The 20,868-nt window shown below is 64.0% G+C and overlaps 2 protein-coding genes across 3 annotated transcripts; both read right to left on the bottom strand.

Moving 5' to 3' along the window:
• Positions 1-1,639: 1,639 nt before the first annotated feature.
• Positions 1,640-4,512, bottom strand: GNG8 (G protein subunit gamma 8). Of its 2 annotated transcripts, none has more exons than XM_051837391.2 (3): positions 4,375-4,512; positions 2,172-2,257; positions 1,640-1,817 (listed from the first exon to the last, which is right to left on the bottom strand). In XM_051837391.2, exons 2-3 carry the CDS (start codon positions 2,253-2,255, stop codon positions 1,689-1,691), a joined length of 213 nt encoding a protein of 70 aa, XP_051693351.1. In that variant the 5' UTR covers positions 2,256-2,257; positions 4,375-4,512; the 3' UTR covers positions 1,640-1,688. The 2 variants fall into 2 exon arrangements, with proteins under 2 accessions (XP_051693351.1, XP_051693350.1); XM_051837390.2 differs by lacking the exon at positions 4,375-4,512 and adding an exon at positions 3,208-3,307.
• A 7,913-nt stretch (positions 4,513-12,425) lies between these two features.
• Positions 12,426-20,311, bottom strand: DACT3 (dishevelled binding antagonist of beta catenin 3). Its single transcript, XM_002722877.5, has 4 exons — positions 19,953-20,311; positions 15,182-15,278; positions 14,926-15,078; positions 12,426-13,963 (listed from the first exon to the last, which is right to left on the bottom strand). Exons 1-4 carry the CDS (start codon positions 20,199-20,201, stop codon positions 12,564-12,566), a joined length of 1,899 nt encoding a protein of 632 aa, XP_002722923.4. The 5' UTR covers positions 20,202-20,311; the 3' UTR covers positions 12,426-12,563.
• Between the last annotated feature and the right edge of the window lie 557 nt (positions 20,312-20,868).

Below are 20,868 nucleotides of genomic sequence, written 5' to 3'. Positions count from 1 at the left end.
GCAGAGAGCTGGATTGGAAGTGGAGCAGCTGGGATGCGAATCGGCTTCCATTTGCGATGTCAGTGCTGCAGGCAGAGCCTTAGCCCACGGCACCGCAGCACCAGGCTGGACCCTCAGCTTCCTTAACTGGGAGTAGGGCAAGGTGGAGACTGGCGAACTGGAATGCCCAGGTCCCGTCCCCTAGCCGGTGGCCACCTGTGGGTCACCTGTGGGTCACTGGCCCTCACACCTCCAGGGAAGCCGGGAACACGGAGCTGCACGAGAAATGCTTCTGCTTTTCAACTTGGCAACCGAGCCAAGGACGTTGTAAGCAGCACATAGGCCGAAAGCAGTCACAAAATTACAGGACCGGAGCTGCGCATGCGCCGGCGGCCGCCCCCAAAGCGGGCGCCTCGGCTGCACGGGACCCCGGGGACAAATGAGGTGGGTGCAGGAATGAGCTCAGGGCCTGCCTGCTCTCTCTTCTCCGCTCGCTTCTCTCCTCTCCATGGCCTGAAGCTTTTTGTTGTTATTAAATAATTTTTTATTTATCTGAGAGAGAGAGAGAGAGAGAGTTCCCATCTGCTGGTTCACTCCCCAGATGCCCGCAACAGCCGGGCCTGGGCCAAGCCAAAGCTGCGAGCCAAGAACTCGACCTGGAGCCATCAGGGCTGCCTCCAGCATGAGCACTAGTGGGGACTTGGAATCGGGAGCCAAGCCGGGGCTTGAACCCAAGCACTTGGATAGGGGGGAGTGTCTGCAGCGATGTCTTTTTTATTTATTTATTTATTTATTTTACAGGCAGAGTGGACAGTGAGAGAGAGAGACAGAGAGAAAGGTCTTCCTTTGCCGTTGGTTCACCCTCCAATGGCTGCCGCAGCCGGCGCGCTGTGGCCAGCGCACCGTGCTGATCCGAAGGCAGGAGCCAGGTGCTTCTCCTGGTCTCCCATGGGGTGCAGGGCCCAAGCACTTGGGCCATCCTCCACTGCACTCCCTGGCCACAGCAGAGAGCTGGCCTGGAAGAGGGGCAACCGGGACAGAATCCAGCGCCCCGACCGGGACTAGAACCCAGAGTGCCGGCGCCGCTAGGCGGAGGATTAGCCTAGTGAGCCGCGGCGCCGGCCTGTCCCTAAGTTTCATAAACGCTCCAGCTGAACTGCCCCAGCCCAGCCCCGCACATTCTGTGTTGTCCAGATCTGTCTGTCCTGCTGGACTCGGCTCCCAGCAGAGCAGGGCCCGGGCTCAGCGACACCATGTCCTCAGCGTCTCCCAGAGCGGGGCCACAGTGAGTGGAGGAATGAGTGCTGGACATGACTGAACGAAGTCCAGTGGCGGAGGACAGACGTGGGCCTGTGCCGGGGGTAGGCAGATACAAAAGGGGGGGGTCATTCATTGGGTGTGTGTGCGTGTGTGTGCATTTAGAATTCCCAGGCACAGGGCGCAGAGGAGCGAGCTGGCGCCCCCAGCCCCGCCCCATCACCTCCCAGCTGGCTCAGTTTCCGCATCTGTAAGAGGTGTCTGGGGTTGTTGGGACAGTCCAATAAATTCAGGACAGGCCGTCGCACCCCGCACTCACTCGGGAGCGACGGGAAGGGACACCGCTTTCCCCACGCCAGCCACAAGCTCCGCCCCTGCCTCAGTTTCCCAGAAAGCACAGCACCAGCAGGGTCACCGACTTTATTGGATTCCGACTTGGGCGGGGGGGGGGCTCAGAGCAGCACGCAGAAGAGCCGCTTGTCGCGGAAGGGGTTCTCGGCGGCGGGTACCGGGGTCACCAGCGGGTCGTCCTTGGCGTGGGTCTCACAGAAAGCCAGGAGCTCGGCCGCCGCCTGTGACACCTGCGGGGGGGCCCCAGCGGAGACGCTGGCGCCGCGCCCCGCCCCTTGGCCCCACCCTCACCGAGCCCCGCCCCAGACCGGGCTCCCGAGGGGCTCCGCCCACTGCGGCGCCTCGCCCCGCCTCCTTGGCGCCGCCCTCACCGAGCCCCGCCCCTCCTCCGACCGGGCTCCGGAGGGGGCTCCACCCGCTCTCCGCCCCTGGGCCCCACCCTCGCCGAGCCCCGCCCCCCTCAGACCGGGCTCCCGAGGGGATCCTCCCACCGGCGGCGCCGGGCTCCGCCCCCAACGCGGCCCCGGGCAGACCCCAGCCCCAGAGCAGCGCCCCCGCCCGCTCTTCCTCTCCTGACCCAGCACCTTCATGCGGTCGATGTTCACCTCCAGCTTTAGCTGCTCCACGGTCTTGCGGGCCTCGGCGATCTTGGCCATGTTGTTGGACATGGCTGCGGTGGGGAAGGGGTTAAAAGCCGGGCGGGAGTGGGCGCTGCGGACCGGACCGGGACGCGTCTGGGTCCCCGAGTAGGGGTGGTGCTGGTGGGACGCAGGTGGAAGGCCGACGCGGGGAGAGATGATGGGCCCGGGAGGAGGGACCCAGGGCTGCACGGAATGGGGGGTACCCGAGGCAGGCGGGGCGGAGCAGACAGGAGCGAGGAGGGCGCACAGATGGGAGGCTGAGAGGCAGGTGCAGGCAGAGGCCCGGCCGGAAAGACGGGGCCACAGGTGCTAGGGCAGGATCCAGGGAAGAGCAGGAGCCAGGAGGGGGGTCCCTCCCCAGGCCAATTAGCAGAGGCTCCAGGGAGAACCGGGAATTAAGATCGCCGCGGGAGGGGCACGGAGGGGGCCTCATTAGGGCCATGGCAGCAGCTGCCCCCTCCAGCTCCTCAGGGCTCCCCCCCCCCAGCACTGGCCTCCTCAAAGGCTCCTCTGCTCGTTAACAGCCAGGGGAGAGGGCTGGGGAGCGTTCAACCCAGCCGCGGCCGATGGACAGATGGACACATGGCCAAGCAGGAGAGGACAAAGTGCTGGAGGAAGAGACAGGCGCCGGAAGATGAAAGACAGGTGAGGACAGACAGGAGAGGCTGGGGGAGGGCTGAAGGGATGGAGAGAGAGATGGAGGGGGAGATGGACGCAGAAGTAGAAGGGTCAGTGGGGTGGGGGAAGGGACCGAGAGAGGGGGACAGGAACAGAGGAGAGGGGGCAGGGTACAGACAGGACGATGGAGGGGCTAGGGAGAGATGGAGCAAGGTGGGGGGTGCAGGGACAAAGGGGGAGACAGGTGAGGGAGACGCAGAAGTGTAAAGCTTCATTCATTCATTCACTGATTCAGTCATTCCCAGGCCCATAGACGGTGGCCCCAGAGCGGACTGTGGGTACCAGGATGGGAGAGTCCTACCTGTTGCTGCTCGGGGCCAGGATGGCAGGCGGGTGGCGGCGGCTGGGAGGCAGCATCTGGGTCCCCCTCCCCGCTCCGCCCCCTCCCCTGGGGCACAGCCCCCAAGGGCCCGCCTCCTCCTGCCACTGCCACCTCCCGCCACCCCCACGCCTGGGTCTGTCCCTCTACGTCCTCTCTCTGCATCTCATCCCTTCTCTGTCCCTTGTGTCTCGGTCACTCCTGTGCTTTCCGTGTTGCCCTTGTCACAGGAAAGCCGTCTCTCCGGGTGTCCCCCGTGTCCCCCTGCGCTCACAGCCATGCAACCCTCCCACGCGTGTCCCCCGCGGCCTCTCAGCCTGTCACAGGCGGTCACACACAGACTCCCACACACAATCCCTCTCAGCGTAGCGCACCACGGCTGATGGCGGCTCGCGCGCTTCTCCCGGGTCCCTCCAAAAAACTTGTTTCAGCCCACCACGGTCTCACACACACTTCCGGATGTTACATACAACCTCCCTGTCAAGCACTCAAACACGACATCGCATGGTGTGACACCGTAACACAGCCACCGGTCCAGTGACACCCGCATCGAGCCACATGTGCTTATGCACACACACAGCTTCACACCCCCTCCCAGAGGATTGCACACCACCTACCCGGTCTCACACACACGCCCCACACGCGGGCTGCGTCACACACGGTGTCACACACACCACTTGCTGTCTGCGTCACACACGGCTGTCACACGTGCCGTCTCATTCATCATCACGCCTGCGTGCCCTGCACACACACACTCACACGGGGGCGTCACACAGCCCCTCAGAGTGGCTGACACACACCCAGGCTGTGCCCCTGGGGGTCCCCTCCTGCTGCCTGCCTGCGCCCTCTCTCGGTGAATCTCAGCCTAGCCCCCTCTGACAGGCAGCCTGCCCGTGTGACACAGCCGGACACCAAGTGGCACTCACTGCCTTACTCACATCCGCCGTCACCACACTCACACCCACCATGGCAGCTTCCTCCCCCCACCACTACCAGTAGGGCTCTCTCCCACCCATTGCCACGCGGGGTCACCCGCAGTCTCGCCGCATCACCGCTAATCTGCCCGCGTCACACAGCAGACACAGTCCCACCATCTCCTCGCACCACCCGGCGACGGTCCCACGCCCACGGCCCCTCGCCAGGGCGCACCTGCACAGAACGCCTACGGGGTGTACTCCCTGCCTCGCGGCCGCGCGCACCCGCGACGGCCCCCAAGGGTCTCCGGCCGACCCCCGCCGGGCCTCACGCACACACTCAGCCTCGGGCGGCTCCCGGCCGCCCCGCCGGACACACGGGGGCGCCCGCAGCCCGCGCGCCGAGAAGCTGCGCTGGCCGGGAGCCCCCCCACCGGCCTGCAGGAAGGTGCGGGGACCAGAGGAAGACGCCGGAGGAGGCGGAGACGGGTCGGAGGAGTGGCACCGAGGCGCGCAGGCAGAGAGGAAGAGCGAGGCGGGGAGACACCAGCCGCAGACAGGGACACGGACAGCAGCGGAGCGCGCTGCAGAGCGAGGGACCGAGGGGGACAGGGCCAGGAAGGGGCCTGCAGGGAGACGCGGGCGGGACACCCGGAGGTGGGGCACGGGGAACACGGGGGCGGGGAAGCGCGGACACGCAGAGAACCGGGCGCGCAGAGGGACAAAGAGACACCGGCGGCTTCCCCTGGGACCGCACGGTGGAGGCGTGGCCCTCGGGGGCGGTCCTGGGCGGGGCTTGCGGGGGCGTGTCCCGACGCCCCATTCGGGGGCGTGTCCTGGCCCAGCTGCGCTCCGAGGGGCGGGTCTCGGGGCTCTGGCGCCTGGAGGCCCCGGGAGCCCGCTGGGGGCGGGGCCGAGATGGGAGCCCCGGGAAGAGGTGGGAGTGGGGGAGGAGCGTCTGCCGGGCGCTCGGCCCGCTTCAATTTGGTTTTTACCGCCTGAACCGGGAGGGAAGCGAGACACGCGAGGAGGGGACGCCGGCCTGGGACCTGGTGGCGGTTGGATTGGGGAGGGTGGGGTACAGGCCCGCAGTGGCTCCCCTTCCCCTCCCCCGCGCGCGCCGCTGGACCAGGTGGGGGAGGGGAAGCGGTCCACATCTGGAAAGCATCAGCGCGCCGGACGTGCCAGGGCCTGGGGCCGGGCTGCGGAAGGAGGGAGGGGAGCCAAGGCACCCCCCCACCCCCGGAGCGGGGTCTGCCGGCGCCGAGGAGGGGCCTGGGCGTGCGCCGAGCCCGCGCCTCCCGCAGCTGGTTTCCATCAGCGGTTCTGGCCTGGGTAGCCCCCAAGGAGGAAACCCAGCTTGGGGTGGGGGCGGGGACAGGGTGACGACCCACTGTCCCCTCGTCTCCCCGACGGCGGCGGCCGGAGATTGGGGGTGGGGCCCGGACCGACGGACGCTGCCCCTGGCGAGCTGCAGACCCCGCCGTCCTCCCACCCCAGGACGGCCCAGGGCTCCGCGATGCTCTTCGGGTCCCACTTTATGGAACAGGAAACGGAGACCCCGGACTCGGGTTCACGTCTGGCTTCATGGGTGGGTGGCCACGGTGGATTCGAGGGCCAAATGCCCAGGACTGAAGTCCCCACCCAATACCTGGCGGCATCTCCAAGGAAGGCGTCCCAGAAGCTCCTGGGACACCTGACCTTCGGGGTCAGCGGGGCTCAACCCCTTCTCTCTCGCGCTCCGCAACCGACCTGGCAGCGCGGCCCGCTGACGGCAGCGCGGAAGCATCTCCGCCATCCCGCGGCTCCCACCTCCCCCGCGCCCGACCTGGCCCGGCCCCCAGAGGACGGCTGCCCGGCCTCCAAGCTGCGCTCCAAGCTTCAGTCCAGTCCCCGCAGAGCTGTGCGGGAAGGGACCACGGCTAAAACGTGGTCCCGGTAGGCGTCATAGCAAGTGTTGGCAAATACGGGGTCACAGCGGCGGGAACGCAAGTCGGTGCGGGCGGGCGTTTAGCACTGAGGCTGCCGCGTGCCTCTTGGGCTCGCATCCCTGATGGGAGGGCCTGGGTTCGAGTCCCTGATCCTCTGCCTGCACTGAGTTCCTGGCTCCTGGCCTCGGGCTGCAGCCCTGTCTTTTGTGCACATCCGGGGAGTGAACAGCAGTTGGAAATGGTCTCTTTCAAATAAAATGAAAAAAAAAAAAGTTTTTTAAGGAGTCAGGAAAGCATCTGGCCATCTGGCAATTAAACACATGCGAACCAGCAATTCCACTCCCAGGTAAGACACTGGAGAGAAACGAAAACCAAGTCCTGGCCTCACTCAAACCTGCACCCCAACATCACAGCAACGGGATTCTTCAGATCCTTCTTTTTTAAAGATTTATTATTATTATTATTATTATTATTTGAAAAGCAGAGTTACAGAGAGGGAGAGGGAGAGGGAGAGAGATGGATAGAGACGACTTCCACCTGCTGGCTCACTCCCCAAATAGCTGCACCAGCCTGTAAGCCAGGAACCAAAACTCCATCTGGGTCTCCCTCGTGGGTGCAGGGGCCCAAGTGCTTGGGCCGTCTTCCACTGCTTTCCCAGGTGTGTTAGCAGAGAGAGGCAGATCGGAAGTGGAGCAGCCGGGACTCGAACTCCAGGCTCTCATGGGAGCCCCAGCTCTGGCCCCAGCTGTAGCATTCTTAACAGCCCTAACATGCAAACAGCCCAAGCGTCTGGCATGGGCTGGACCTGAATGGGTGGACACACTTAATCCAGACGATGGAATATTACTTGGCAATGAAAAGAAATGGGATATTGACATGCTGTAGCGTGGGTGGATGCTAAATCAAAAAAGCTGTCCCCAAAACCACTGTTACATGTTGGCTTCCATTTATATGCAGTGTCCTGGATTGTCAACTCCACAGAAGACACAAGGAGAGGAATGGGTACCAGGGGCGGGGGACACTGGAGGGAGACGGTGGGGAGGGGGGCATAGGAAGGTTCTAAAATCGATCGTGGTGATGTTTGCACAGATCTGGGAATATACTGAAAACCATAGACCCATGCTTCATGGGGGGATTTCTCTGACCACTGAATTGTCTCAATTGAGTCATTAACCACACCCCCTCCAAAAAAATGGTAAGCCCCTCCCTGTTCATAGTTCTCCCATGGTTCCCACCGCACTGGGAGTGAAAACCAAGGCTCACCACGGCTCATGAGGCCCCACACATGAGGGGGTGGCCCCTCCCTTGTTCTCTGAGACCCCCTCCCCTCCTCGCTTGCACTGGTCCGGCCCAACTGGCCTCTTTGGCCGACAACCTTGGGATGGCTTTGGGCCTTGGCACCAGCTGGTCCTGGGATGTCCCACGAACCCCACTGCCCCTGTCTTGAAGGCTGCTCCAATGTCACCATCACTGATCTCACGCTGCTCCCTGTGGCGCCCAGGCCTCACAGTCGCCGCAGAATTTACCTGCTGAGTTTCATGTGCCTCCTGCCCTGGGAACAGCTCCTTGCATCTCCCTTTAGAGACCCTGCCTCCAGCAGACAGGCTGCGCAGGGTGGTGTCGGGCGCAGGGGATCTGCAGAAACACAGCCTGAGTTCGAATCCTGGCTCTGCCACTCACCAGCTTCAGATAAATTTCTTAACCTCTCTGTATCTCCCACGTCCATTGGAAAATGGGCGTGATGACCGTATCCAGCCTCATGAGGCTTAGTGAGGCCACAGACGTGGCGTGCTGAGTGTGATGCTGGCCAGTATCCTGCAGGCAGCAGGGTCCCACCCAGGAGGCAGGGTCATGCCGTTTCTGCCATGTTGACCTCCAAGTGGCCTGTGTGGCCCTGGACCTGCGTCCCTCCCCCTCCCTGGCCTCCGTGGTCCCTTTTGCAGAACAGAACTGGGGCAAATGTTCCCGGGGGTCTGACAGGCAGTGGCTTTTCCTGGAAAACTTTAACAAACAGGTTTTATTTATTGCTTTTCTAAAATACACACAGGCCTATCTCCCCGCGTGCACAAGAATGGGCGCTCCACAGGGCAGGAGCTGTCTTCTGTTCCCTGCTGGGCCCCGGAAGCAGAGGGGAGCCCTGCAGGCATACTCCTCCACAAAGGGACAGAGAAGTGGCCCACCCATGTGGACACAGAGGGCTAAGCAGCAACCAGGACCCCAGGGCGGAGCCTGGGCTCTGACTGCCAGTGGCTGGGTGACCAGGACAAGTCACGGCCTCTCTCTCTGTGACCCATCCATGCAATGAGTTGTAATGATTGGGTTTACGCGACAAAAATGGACGAGGAGTGTGAACAGGCAATTCACAGAAGAGGAAATACAAGCGCCCATGAGCACACAAAGCTGTGTGCGTCCTCAGGAAATGGGGGGCAGGGAGAGACTTGCTAATTCAGAGTCCATGGACAGGTGGCAGGCCTAGCCGTTAAGGTGCTGGAGGCGAGTTAAGCCACTGTCTGCAATGCTGGCATCCCATATGGGCACTGGTTCAAGTCCTAGCTGCTCCACTTCTGATCCAGCTCCCTGCTAATGTACCTGGGAAAGCAATGGAGGATGGCCCAAGTGCTTGGGCCCCTGCACCCATGTGGGAGACCCGGAAGAAGCTCCTGGCTCTGGACTTTGGCCTCGATCTGTAAATCCCTCTAACTCTGGCCTTCAAATAAACAACTGAATAAATCTGGTTTGGACGCCCTCTGCATCACTGCGCCTGGGCTCACACCCGGCTCCAGCGTCCTTCTCTTCCCTGGGAGGCAACAGCGACGGCTCCCTGCCCAGCCAGGAGGATGAGTTCCCAGCCCCTGACCAGTCCTGGCCACTGCAGGCCTTTAGGGAGTGAACCAGTGGATTGAAAAACTCTCTCTCTCTCTCTCTCTCTCTCTCCCCCCTCCCTCTCTCTCCCTCTCAGATCAACCGATCAATAACAATTAGAAAACAGGGTACAGCTAGCTCTCTCCCATAAGACTGGCAAAGCAGAAACGATGCAGAGCGTGTGTTTCTTTGGGAAACGAGCATCTCTCTCTCTCTCTCTTTTGACAGGCAGAGTGGACAGTGAGAGAGAGAGACAGAGAGAAAGGTCTTCCTTTGCCGTTGGTTCACCCTCCAATGGCCGCCGCGGCCGGCGCACTGCACTGATCCGATGGCAGGAGCCAGGAGCCAAGTGCTTTTCCTGGTCTCCCATGGGGTGCAGGGTCCAAGCACTTGGGCCATCCTCCACTGCACTGCCGGGCCACAGCAGAGAGCTGGCCTGGAAGAGGGGCAACTGGGACAGAATCTGGCGCCCTGACCGGGACTAGAACCTGGTGTGCCGGCGCCGCAAGGCAGAGGATTAGCCTAGTGAGCCGCGGTGCTGGCCCGAAAACGAGCATCTCACAAACGGCTGTCAGAGATGTGTGGGCAGGGGCGGCGTTGGTGGGTCAGGCCACAGTCTGAGCGACACCAGCACCCCACGTGAGCACCGGCTCAAGTCCTGGCTGCTTCACTGCCGGTCCAGCTCCCTGCCAATGTGCCTGGGGAGGCAGAGGAAGACGGCCCAAGTGCTTGGGACCCTGTCACCCACGTGGGAGACCCAGGTGGAGTTCCAGGCCCCTGGCTTCTGTGGCCCTTTGGGGAGTGAACCAGGGGATGGGGAAGGTCTCTTTCTGCCTTTCAAATTAAGAAAATAAGCCGGCGCCGCGGCTCACTAGGCTAATCCTCCGCCTTGCGGCGCCGGCACACCGGGTTCTAGTCCCGGTCGGGGCGCCGGATTCTGTCCCGGTTGCCCCTCTTCCAGGCCAGCTCTCTGCTGTGGCCCGGGAGGGCAGTGGAGGATGGCCCAAGTGCTTGGCCCTGCACCTGCATGGGAGACCAGGAGAAGCACCTGGCTCCTGCCATCGGATCAGCGCGGTGCACTAGCCGTGGCGGCCATTGGAGGGTGAACCAACGGCAAAGGAAGACCTTTCTCTCTGTCTCTCTCTCTCACTATCCACTCTGCCTGTCAAAAAAGAAATTAAGAAAATAAATATTTTTAATGGACATGCTATATAATGATCAAGCAATTCTACCTCCAGGAACAGACCCTGCAGACGGCACTATAGCAAGGCTCATGCAGTGGAAGGATGGGAACACTGACACAACAAGGTCAAGTTATGCAGATTCTGGGGCTGGTGATGTGGCTTAGTGGGTAAAGCCGCTGCTTGCAGTGCCAGCATCCCATATGGGTGCTGGTTCTAGTCCCGGCTGCTCCACTTCAGATCCAGCTCCCTGCTATGGCCTGGGAAAACAGTAGAAGATGGCCCAAGTTCTTGGGCCCCTGCACTCGTGTTGGGAGACCCTGAAGAAGCTCTTGGCTCCTGGCTTCAGATCAGCGCAGCTCCAGCCATTGTGGCCAGTTGGGGAGTGAACCAGTGGATGGAAGACCTCTCTCTCTCTCTCTCTCTCTCTCTCTCTCTTTCTCTCTCTCTCTACCTCTCCTCTGTGTTATTCTTTCAAGTAAATAAATAAATCTCTTCTTTTAAATTATGGAAATTCCCATGATGGAGTCTTATATGCAGCTATTACTTGATAATAATCTAGTGATAGGAAAAGAAATTCTCTAAAGACAGATGAAATGGTAAAATTCCTAGATGAACAGAACTTAGCAAAACTGACAGGAGAAAAAATAGAAAACCTACACAGTACTACAAGTATCAAGGCAGTGCAATCCTTAACCAAAACTTCTGCAGAAAGAGATCTCCGAGCACAGATACGTTCACACACACGCACACAAAAATGGGGTGCAAGCCCGTGGCCCACCTTCTGGGATGCCCCATTTCCCATCAGGTAGGGCTGGGTTCAGGACCTGGCTTGAGGTTCCAATCACAGCTTCTCCCTGGTGCAGACCCTGGGAGGCAGCGGCGATGGCGCAAGTGGTCGGGTCCCTGCACCCCATGTGGGAGAGCTGCACTGAGTTCCCAGCTGCGAGCTTTGGCTTGGCCCAGCCCTGTGATTGCAGGCATTTGGGAAGTGAACCAGCAAACAGGAGGAGCCTCTCAAATGAATATTTTTTTAAGTGATATGCTACATGTATGTAATTCAACTTATATATATAGCTTTGCATATAAATGACATACATATGAGAAGGTTTCAAAAGTTCACAGAACATGAAAGGAAAATACGTTATGAATTTTCCATGAGCTTTTGCAAGTCACCTCATTATGTATGGGCACCTGGGGGCCGCCCTGTTCCCCATACTGTTCCAACTTTTATTTATTTAGATTTTGCTAGGTATTTTCATCTTATCTGAGAGGCAGAGATCTTCCATTCATTCTGCACAAAGGCCAGGGCTGGACCAAGTGGAAGCAGGAGCCTGGAACTCCAGCCGGGTCTCCCGCAAGGGGCGCAGGGAGCCAAGCACTGGAGCCGTCACCTGCTGCCTTCCAGGGTGCCCTTAGCAGGAAGCCGGGTCAGGAGCGGAGTCGCCAGGGCCAGACACGGGCTGCCAGCGTCCCAAGCAGCGTCTCAGCAGCCGTGCAATGGCCGGTGCCTGAACTCCAGCGAGCAAACAGCCAGCGGTGGGATCACCAGCAGTCAGCCAGCGGGAGGAGAGGTGTTGAACGCCGGCTCAGCACCTGTTCCTCCAAAGAAGAAACATTGCTGCCACTCCTCCCCCAACCCAGAAGCCAGCCCACATGTATGTAACACTGTGCATTTATTTACAAAGAGGTCAGAGAAACACAGGGAATCCGGCCCCCGTGTGGACCGGGGAGTCGCCATCGTCATAATAAATACAGCCATTAAAAAAAAGGAGAAAACAGATACTGGCTTGGACCAGCCGAGGGTCCTCAGGCTCCCCCCACTCCCTCACAGGGGGAGCGCGAGATGGAGACCGTCTTCCTTCCCTCTCCTCCCTCCCGAGCTGTCCAGAGAGGGAGGTAGAAGAGTCCTTTCCAGGTGTCGCCAAGTCCTGTTTGACCCTCAAAACCCCCGAGTCGGAGCTCCCGCCCTGCCCACCTGAGCCAGGGCATGTCCCTGACCAGGATGCCAAGGGGGAATCAGCCTGAGGGTCCAGGAACATGGAGGGGCACTTTGTGAATGAGCCAGGGCACAGAAAGGAGGCTGGGGATGGGGGGGCCCGGTCAGTGACGGAAGTGAAAGGCTAACCGACAGACTAAGCTTCTAAGGTGGGGAGATTCGACCCGAATCACCGCTTCCGCCGGCGCGGACACCCATTGTACAGATGTGGAGAGTGAGGCCTGTGGAGGAGCAGCATCCTCGCCCAAGGGGTTCGAAGCCAGAAGCCACCCTGGATGGGACTCTGCCCCCGTTCCTCCCTGCAGACCCAGACCGCTGTGGCGGGGGCAGGGGGGCGTGAGGAGGGTCTTTGGGGAAAACAAAAACCCGGTGGTCTTTGGAAGGTTCACGTGGGAGGGTCGGCGATCGGGAGTGCGAAGGTGCAGAGGCCGCGAAGGGGGAGTCCCCGGAGTCACACCGTGGTCATGACCTTGAGCGAACCCGAACGGAAACGCAAGATCTTCTTCTTCAGGGCGTGGGACGCCTTGATCTTCACGAAGACTTTGGCAGGGCCCGCGGGCGCCCCGCCGCCCGCCCCGCCTCCAGCCCCGGGGGCCGCGGTGGCCGCCACCAGCTGCTGCGGCCACACGAGGCCCCCGCTGCCGTCCGAGTCGCTGGAGGCCGAGCTGAAGGCGGGCGACTCGCCCTCGCTGGCGCTCGACTCGCTCTCCCCGTAGCCGCCGCCGGCACCTCCCGGGGGCCCGCGGCGGCCGAGGGGCCCCAGGCGTCCAGCCGAGCACTCGGAGTCGCTGCCCGCGCAGCCGTAGAGCAGGCGGCGCGGAGGGGCAGATGGCGAGGGGCCGGGCGCGGGGCCGCGCGGCGCGGGGCCCCGGGGCCGTCCGCGGCGCCCGTCCGCAGCGTCGATCTCGGCGGTGGAGCGCCAGCGACGGCAGGAGCCCGCGGCCTGGGCCGCGAGCGTGGGCGCTGGGCCGCGGCGGGGTCGCGGCGGCCGGGGCTCCTCCCGCTCGGCCGTGGGGTACTTGGGGGCGCCCGGAGGCACCGCGGCGGCGCGGCCCAGCAGGCTGGTTTCCGACTGCGAGCGCGCGGCCTTGCGTGCCCGGGGCGAGCCCCGGCGGCCCGTGGCCTCGGTCATGCGTCCGCGGCGGCCCGCGGCCCGGGGGCGCTCCCGGGGGGGCGACTGCTCCACGCTGCGGCCGCGGGTCAGCGGTGGCGCTTTGCGACGCGCCGCGCGCCCCGGGAGCCCGCGCGTGGCGGCCTGCGCGCCGGGGATGTACTGCGCCTTCACCAGGCGGCCCTCGGCGGGGCTGTCGGGCGGCGAGGGCCCTGCGGGCGGCCCGGCGGGCTCGGGCGCCGCCTCCGACTCCCACGGAGAGGCCCAGGCGCGGCTCAGGGCGGCGGGGCTGGTGGGGCGGCCCCCGACGCGCTCCACTGGGGCCTCGGGCGCGGGACGCGCGCCTCCGGGGGGCGGGGACGCGTCGGGCGGCCGCTGGCGCACGCTGTTCTGGCGCCGCGGGCCCCCGTCCGCGCCCCCGGGGCTAGTCCGGGGCTGGCCCGCCCCCCGGCGGCGGCGCCTGCGCAGGAGCGCCGAGATGTAGCCGTCCAGGGGCCGCCCGGCGCCCGCCGCCGCGTCGGGCGAGTCGGCGGGAGGGCGGGCGCAGGGCCGAGGGCTGCGCAGCGCCACGGCGTGAAGGGGGCTGGGCGTCAGGAAGGGCCCCGCGCGGGCCCGCCGCTCCGCCGAGGAGCAGGCCTCGGGGCCCGCGGACCCCGCAGCCGTCGGGTAGGGCGCGGAGAAGGACCGTGGCACCGCGGCCCGCACGCCCACCGCCTCCGGAACGCTGGGACTGGCATCTCCTAGGGGAGGGAGGCAAAGGGGGGAAGAGAGTGGAGGGGCTCTCTGAGTCCTTCCTCCTCCGCGGCCTGCGCAGGACGGGAGCCCGCCTCCCTCCTGGCCTCCACACCTCTCCTGCTCTCATACGGGATCCACCACACAGTCTTCAAGGGGCCTACGAGACGCTGCAACCCCCATCTCTTGCTCCTCTCTGCAGTTCTAGGTCTGGAGCCACACTGGCCGCCTGGATGCACCTGCCAGTCGCACTCCCGCCACAGGGCCTTTGCACCTGCCATTCCTGCTTCCTGGATGGCTCTCCCCCCAGACTGCCTGCCTGACCCGCTGCCTCATTTTCTGCAGGGGCCGCTCGAATGGCCCAGGGGCCACAGAGCCCTCCCTGGCTGGATTTTCTAAAATCGCAAATTCGAGGACACCCGCAAGTCCCTTTGTGTAGTTTATCTTGTCACAGCACAGCAACGTGGCAATGCAAGAGTTTGTGGGGAGGCGGCCCTTGTGCCGCAGGTTAGCCCCATCATATCCGAGTGCCGGGTTCGAGTCCTGACTACTCCACACTTTCAATCCAGCTCCCTGCTAAGGCACCTGCAACGCAGCAGAGGATGGCCCAAGCGCTCGGGCCCCTGCCAGCCACGTGGGGGGCCCAGATGGAGGTCCAGGCTCCTGGCTCTGTATGTTATCAGCTCTCACCAGCGGGCAGAACCTCCCGTTGGGTTCAAGGAGTGTCCCTCACTCCCAGGACAGCACTAGAGCGGCGCACAGGAGGGCCCCAGGCTGACCGAGTTACTACCCTGGGAGACACCCAGTGCCTCTCATTAACCCGGCCTGACAGCCGGAGAGACGGAAGCCCGAAAGGAAGAGACAGGCTCAGCAATGCCAGGGAAGGGGGCTGGCGCAGCCAGAACCCGCGTCCAGGGCTGACGCACTGCCCTCTCCCTGGCCTCAGGGCCCCCAGCCCCACCCACCTTACCTAGGGACTTGGGCCTCTCGCTGGCATAGATGCCGCGGGGTGCAGAGGGACCCAGGCGTCCATAGGAGCCAGATCCGGAGAAGCCACTGTCCCCGCAAAAGGTCGAGGACGGCGAGTCTGCACCTGCCGTGGAGCCGGGGTCTTCATAAAAGCCTGGACATCAGGGAGAAGCAGACAGTCAGGGGTCGCGGCAGGCACGGACTGGGGGCATCCCAGGCACACCCTGCCCCCCGCCCCGCCCCCCGCCCTTGCTCACCTGAGCTGCGCCCGCTCTCCTGCTCCAGGCCCCCGGACTCCAAGCTCAGGTCTCCCAGCTGCTGGCCCAGGTCCCAGATGAGCCCGGGCAGGGCCTCCTGAGGGGCGGGGACAGCAGGGCAGTCAGACCCCCCCCGGCCCTCTCTCTGCCCACCGGGCGCCATTACCATGAGCTCCTGGGCAGTTTTCCTTGGACAAGAGAGGCTCCTCTGACTTGGACGATCGGTCCCTGCAGCCCTATTAGAAAGTCCCGCTGGCAGTCTAACTCTGGTGGCTTATTCCCCCCTCTATGCAAGGTTGGGGAGCCTCAGCCCCTGCCCCCTGCTACTGGCTGATTCTCCCATCTTGCTCCTGACCCCCAACCGCACTTAGAATGTCCCTCTCTGAGTCTGACTTCCGATTCCCTGCTCTAAGGTGGTGTCCAGGAGCCCTGAGCCCTGAGCCCTGGGCCTGTCTTCTCCCAGGCTCGGACCCTTCTTTCTTTGGATGCTGCCAGTGCCCCCTGCCACCCCTTGGGAGGAAGTCCTTTTGCAAGTCTGCCTCAAGTCCTTCATGCTGCACACCAGCTGCATCGCTCACAGGGACAAAATGGGAAGTCTTGCTATAACTCTAGCACTACTGGTACTGCCGCTGTGGTCTCCTGCATGTTTCTCTGCTCCGGGACCGCCTCCTCCACGGAGCCTCCTGGATCTGTTGCCACCTGGAAATCCACACCACTCTGTCCACGCCACTCGCTGCCCCGAGAAAGTTCTGGGAGCCCACCTGGAATGGTTCTCGCTGCAGGAAGATGCCACTGCTTATCAGGCATGGCGAAATGAAGAGGAAACCCCTTGAGTGGAGTGGGTGTTTGGCACAGTAGCCAGGGCACCATCTGGGACGCCCGCATCCCCCATTGGAGCACTTGGGTTCGAGTCCCAGCTCCGCTCCGAATCCAGCTTCCTGCTGGTGCGCGCCCTCAGAGGCAGCGGCGATGGCTCACGTGCCTGGGTCCCTGCACCCACGTGGGAGACCCGGATAGAGCTCCTGGCTCCTGGCTTCTGCCTGGCCCAGCCCTGGCTGTTGCAGGCATTTGTGGTGTGTGTGTGTTGTGTGTGTGTGTGTGTGTGTGTGTGTATACCAGTGGTTGGAAGATCTTTCTGCCTTTCAAATAAAATGAAAATAAATAAATAAATTTGAATAATGTTTATTTAAAAAAAGGGGGTGGGTGTGGGGTGGGGGAAAGAAAACCCTTTTTTGGGAAGTGGCCGTGACCTTCTAGATGGTGACAGCGGGGCTGGGACACCCCAGATGCACAGACGGGGTCTCCGGGCCATAGGACAGCCCAGGGCCAGGGCCACTGTCACGGGGGTCCGAGTGTCTGAGCGCAGCCAGAGGTAGCAGCAGCCCGAGCTGCCGGTTGACCCGCAGACAAAAGCGGCTTGTGTGGAAGGCTGCAGGAGGAGGGCGGGGCGGAGGGGCTGGCAGGGCCTGCACCAGCCCTGCCTATTTAGGGCAGAAAAAAGCCTGGCCGGTTCCCCCGCAGCCACAGCCCCCCTCCCCAGCTCCCGAGTCTCCCGGCCCCTCCCCTCCCCCTCCCCCAGAACAGAAGCCCCCATCTGGGCCTGTTTATACAAAGAAGGTCAACAAATCATTCCCGTTTGGGCTCCCGCCCTGGGCATGCGAAGATGTTCGCGGCGGAGTCATCTGGCCGCGGAGCTCAGAAAAGCCGCTCAACTGTGCGGCCTCGGGGAGTGGCTAAAAAAAAATCCCGGCTCGCCCAGATCCCCCCCCCCCCCCCCCGGCAGGGCCCACTGATCACAGGCGCACGCTGGCCCCCGCTCCCTGCTGGTGCTGCGCCTGCCTGCACGCAGCACCCCACCACGTCCTCCCCCTCTGGCTCACTCCCTCCCTTCCTTCAGGTGTCTGGATGGGCGATCCCACCCCTGACTCGCTTCCCAAATAGCCGCCCCGCCATTCTGCGCCCCGATGTCCTGCTTCCTCCCCCACCCCCACACACAGCGGTAATGGCCTCTCATCCGGACAGTAGGATCTCATTCCTGCAACATCAGTCCTAGCACACCAGAGACTTGCCCCCATTCTGTTCTCGCCTACACCGCCCAAGGCTTAGCGCAGACATAAGAGTGATGGCTGCTGGGGAGTACTACACAGCCGTGAACATGGACTGAGGCAAGACCCACATGGAGTAGAAAGGGCTGTGGCTCTCACTTCCACCACTCGGGAGCTGGGCCCAGGAAGGCGCATCTCTAGCAAGGTCTGTGTGAGTGCTGCCGGGCAGGGGTCCACACCTTGAGAAACCCCCGGCGTGGTCTCAGACCTCGCGCAAGAACCAGGTTTCGTGAGAGGCCGTTCTGGCCAAAAGCCGAGGAGCCCCGCGATGTGGAATCTGTTTTCGTGATTAATGCATTGGAAGAGAGGACCGGACAGGCTCAAACCCAAGGTGACAACAGGGGTGACCTCAGGGGCGGCTGGGCGCAGGGGGCAGGAGGGGCGGCCGGGTTGGTGGGAGAAGCGTTCAGGAAGGTGGAGGCCGCCTCCCCGCCGCTGGGGGTCCGCCTCCCCGCCGCTGGGGGTCCGCCTCCCCGCCGCCACGCCGGGCACGCGCACGGCCCCTCCTCTGCCGCGTGGGCCCTCAGGACTCCGGCCCTTTTGGGGTTTTGTGAGGTTCAGTTCCTTGGAGGCGCCCAATCAGTGCTGGCTTGTGTTATTGCAAGAGAGCCACGGGTCGGCTACATGGAAAATAGGACGTCTCCTTTCGCTTGTATAATTAGAAATAAGGGGGGAGGCTGGATGTGGGGTACCTTCTGCACGGCTGGTCTTAGCTCCTCCACTGCAGGGCAGGAGTTAGGGGACGGCCAGGAGGCCCCCCAAGGACTTCCCCAGCCTGCACCCCGCCATGAGCAAGTCTGGCCTCATTCCTGCCTGTGGCAAAAGGCTGTGGGTATGGTCCCTGCTCCCCTCAGGGCTCCTCCCTCTCAGGCAGGCTTCCCAAGGGGGTGGTGGGACCCCCCCCCCCCAGCCCCGCAGCCCTTGCTTCTCTCCTCAAGTGCCCCTGGCTGGTGCCCTCTCAGCTCTGTTAGGAAGTCCCTCTGCGAGTCTAACTTAAGTCCTCCTTGCTGGAAGGCAACTTTTTCCTTCTTAGATGCAAACAGGACCTAGAGAGGCCCTGGCCCCCACGCCGGGGCTCCGCCCAAGGTCTTCAGCGGGCACCCCATCAATCGGATTGCAAAGTCAGCCCAGGCTGGCTTCGGTCCTGGCACCCCTGGGATGGTGGTGGGGGCAGCGGGGGTCAGAGGAGACCCCACCCCTCCTTAGAAGGACCCAGGAACCCCGACACTGGAGGGGTTTATATTTAGCGCGGCTCTGCTCCTCCCCCCGCCCCCTCCCGCCTGCCTCCGCCTCCTCCCCGAGGCTGGGGCGAGCATTGCTTGGAGACTGGGGGGCCGGGCCCCTCCGCCGCCGCCGCCGCCGCCGCCGCCGCCGCCGCCGCCGCCGCCGCCTCCTGCCGGCCGGGAGCGCGAACGCCGGGAGCAGGGGCGCCGGAGGAGCCAGAAAGGGGAGCTGAGGGGCAGAGGGGGAACGACCCAGCCAGCCCGGCCTTGGCCTCCCCACCACCCCGCCCCGCACCGTCGGGGTGGGCGGCGCCTTCGGCAGCCCGGGGCGGGGGGGGGGGGAGCCGGGGAAGGCCCCCACCCTCCGTCTCTAACTGTGGGAGGGGGTGGGGCCTCCCACAGCTGTTTCTGTTTCCAAAGAATGTGCAGGGTCCCGCTGCCGGCCGGGGGAGGGGCTGGGCTGCGGCCCCGGAGTCTGGCTGCCGCCCCCTCCCCACTTCCCATCTGGGGAGGGGGCAGCCGAGGTCAGCAGCAGAGAGAGCCCCCTCCCCCGCCACCGCGGCTCAGGTTTCCCCAAACGGGAAGCTCTGACCACACACACAGGCTCGGGGATGGGCTCTGCGGGCTGGGGGGAGGGGAGAGGAGGGCCCGAGACGGACGTGGGGCAGAGATGCGAGCAGGGCGGACCCGCGAGAGCGAGCCGGGATGGAGAGGCAGAGTGTGGCGCGGGGAAGACAGAGTCCCGAAGCCCCGGCAGCAGCCGGGAGAGGGAGGCAGGGTGCTGCTCTGACATCGTGCTGCAGACCCCGCTCCTCTCCCACCGTGCGAGCCGGGCTCAGCCGGCGGCCCCGGGTGGCTCCCGGGAGGGCTGGCACCAGGTAGGAAGGAGGGCAAGCGACGCCCGGGGGTCAGGATCCCCCCAGCAGGGAGCCCTCCCCCCACCGCGCCCCCTGCGGAGATCTCCAAGCGCACGGGGACTTGGGGAAGATGGAACCCCGGGAGTGCGGGCCGAGCGGGGCTTGTCGGACGCCGGCTGTGTGACCTTGGGCCAGTCGCTTCCTCTCTCTGAGCCTCAGTTCCCGGCTCCGTAAAATGGGGACTATCACCCCCCCCCCCAGCTCCTCAGCTGCACGAAGTGCTCGAACCAGGGCCTGGCACATCCCTGGCGCCCAAGGATCTTTTGGGGGTAGTGGTGGTTGGGGAGCAGCGAATGGGGCCTAACAGCTCCCCAGGCCCCGGCGACGGCCGATCTGGGGGCGGGGAGGCCGGGTCCCGCCCGCCGCCCCGACTCTGGGCTCTCCAGCCCTACCCGTTGTCCTCCCTCCTCCCCACCCCCCCAACCCGGGACCGGTGTCCGAGCATCCAACCGAGACAGACAGACGGACGGACGGACAGGCACAGACGGGGGTGGAGGCAGGGACGGACGGACAGGCGGCCCCTCACCAGCTGCTCCTCCAGGGCCGCCGCGGCCCGGCGCGCCGCCGCGGCATCTTCGTCCTCGTCGGCGTCCTCCTCGTCCTCGGCTTCGGCGCCCCCCATTCCGGGCTGGGCCAGCCGCAGCGCCTGCTGCACGCGGTACTCCTGCCTCTCCCGGAGCCAATGCAACTCACAGAGCCCGGCCAGGCTGCCCTCCAGCCAGCCCCGCAGCCGGCCCCGCTCGGGGCTCACCGGGAACGAGAAGGCCCGGATCATGGCTGCGGCCCCCCGCCCCAGCCCGGCCGGGCCCCGCGGCCACCCCTCTCCCGGTCCCACCTCCCCGCCCCAGCAGCCCGCCTGCCCGCTCGCCCGCCCGCCCGCCCGCTGGCCGGGCTGTCACCGTCTCATCTGCATAGGCGCCCGCCCATTGGGCCGCCCACCCGCGCCTTATCTACATGGCCACGCCTCTAGCGGCCGAGCAACCGCCGCCTATTGGCCAGCTCTCTTCCTTACGAGGACGGTCGGCGGTGCGCCCCGCGCCGCCCAGCACGACGCATGCTCGCAGCTACCCACTCGCTCGGCAGACGAGCTGGCTCGACACGCCCCCCTGCGCGCCGGCCTTTTGGGCTACGGCCACGCCCCCTGCGCGTCACAATGAAACAAGTCCGCCCTTGCTCCAGTGCCATTGGTCCGTGCGACCCCGGTTCCGCAGCTGGTTCCGCCCCCTTGCGGGCGAGCTCCGGCTACCATTGGGCGGTCTGGCTGGAGGGGTGTGGTGATTTATAAATAGAGACTGGGTCCACGTGACAGGTTGGCAGCTGCTGCCAGTCTTTCCTCGCTAACGAGGCTGCGCAGAGGGAGAACCGGGTGAGAGGGTCGAGTGCTGATTTCGCCTCCTCTTCCAGGAAGCCTGCCCGGGCCGGCGGCTGAAAAACCAGACGGG

Source organism: Oryctolagus cuniculus, chromosome 18 (assembly GCF_964237555.1).
Source record: "Oryctolagus cuniculus chromosome 18, mOryCun1.1, whole genome shotgun sequence".
NCBI lineage: Eukaryota > Metazoa > Chordata > Mammalia > Lagomorpha > Leporidae > Oryctolagus > Oryctolagus cuniculus.
This window is presented reverse-complemented; position numbering and strand designations above follow the sequence as displayed.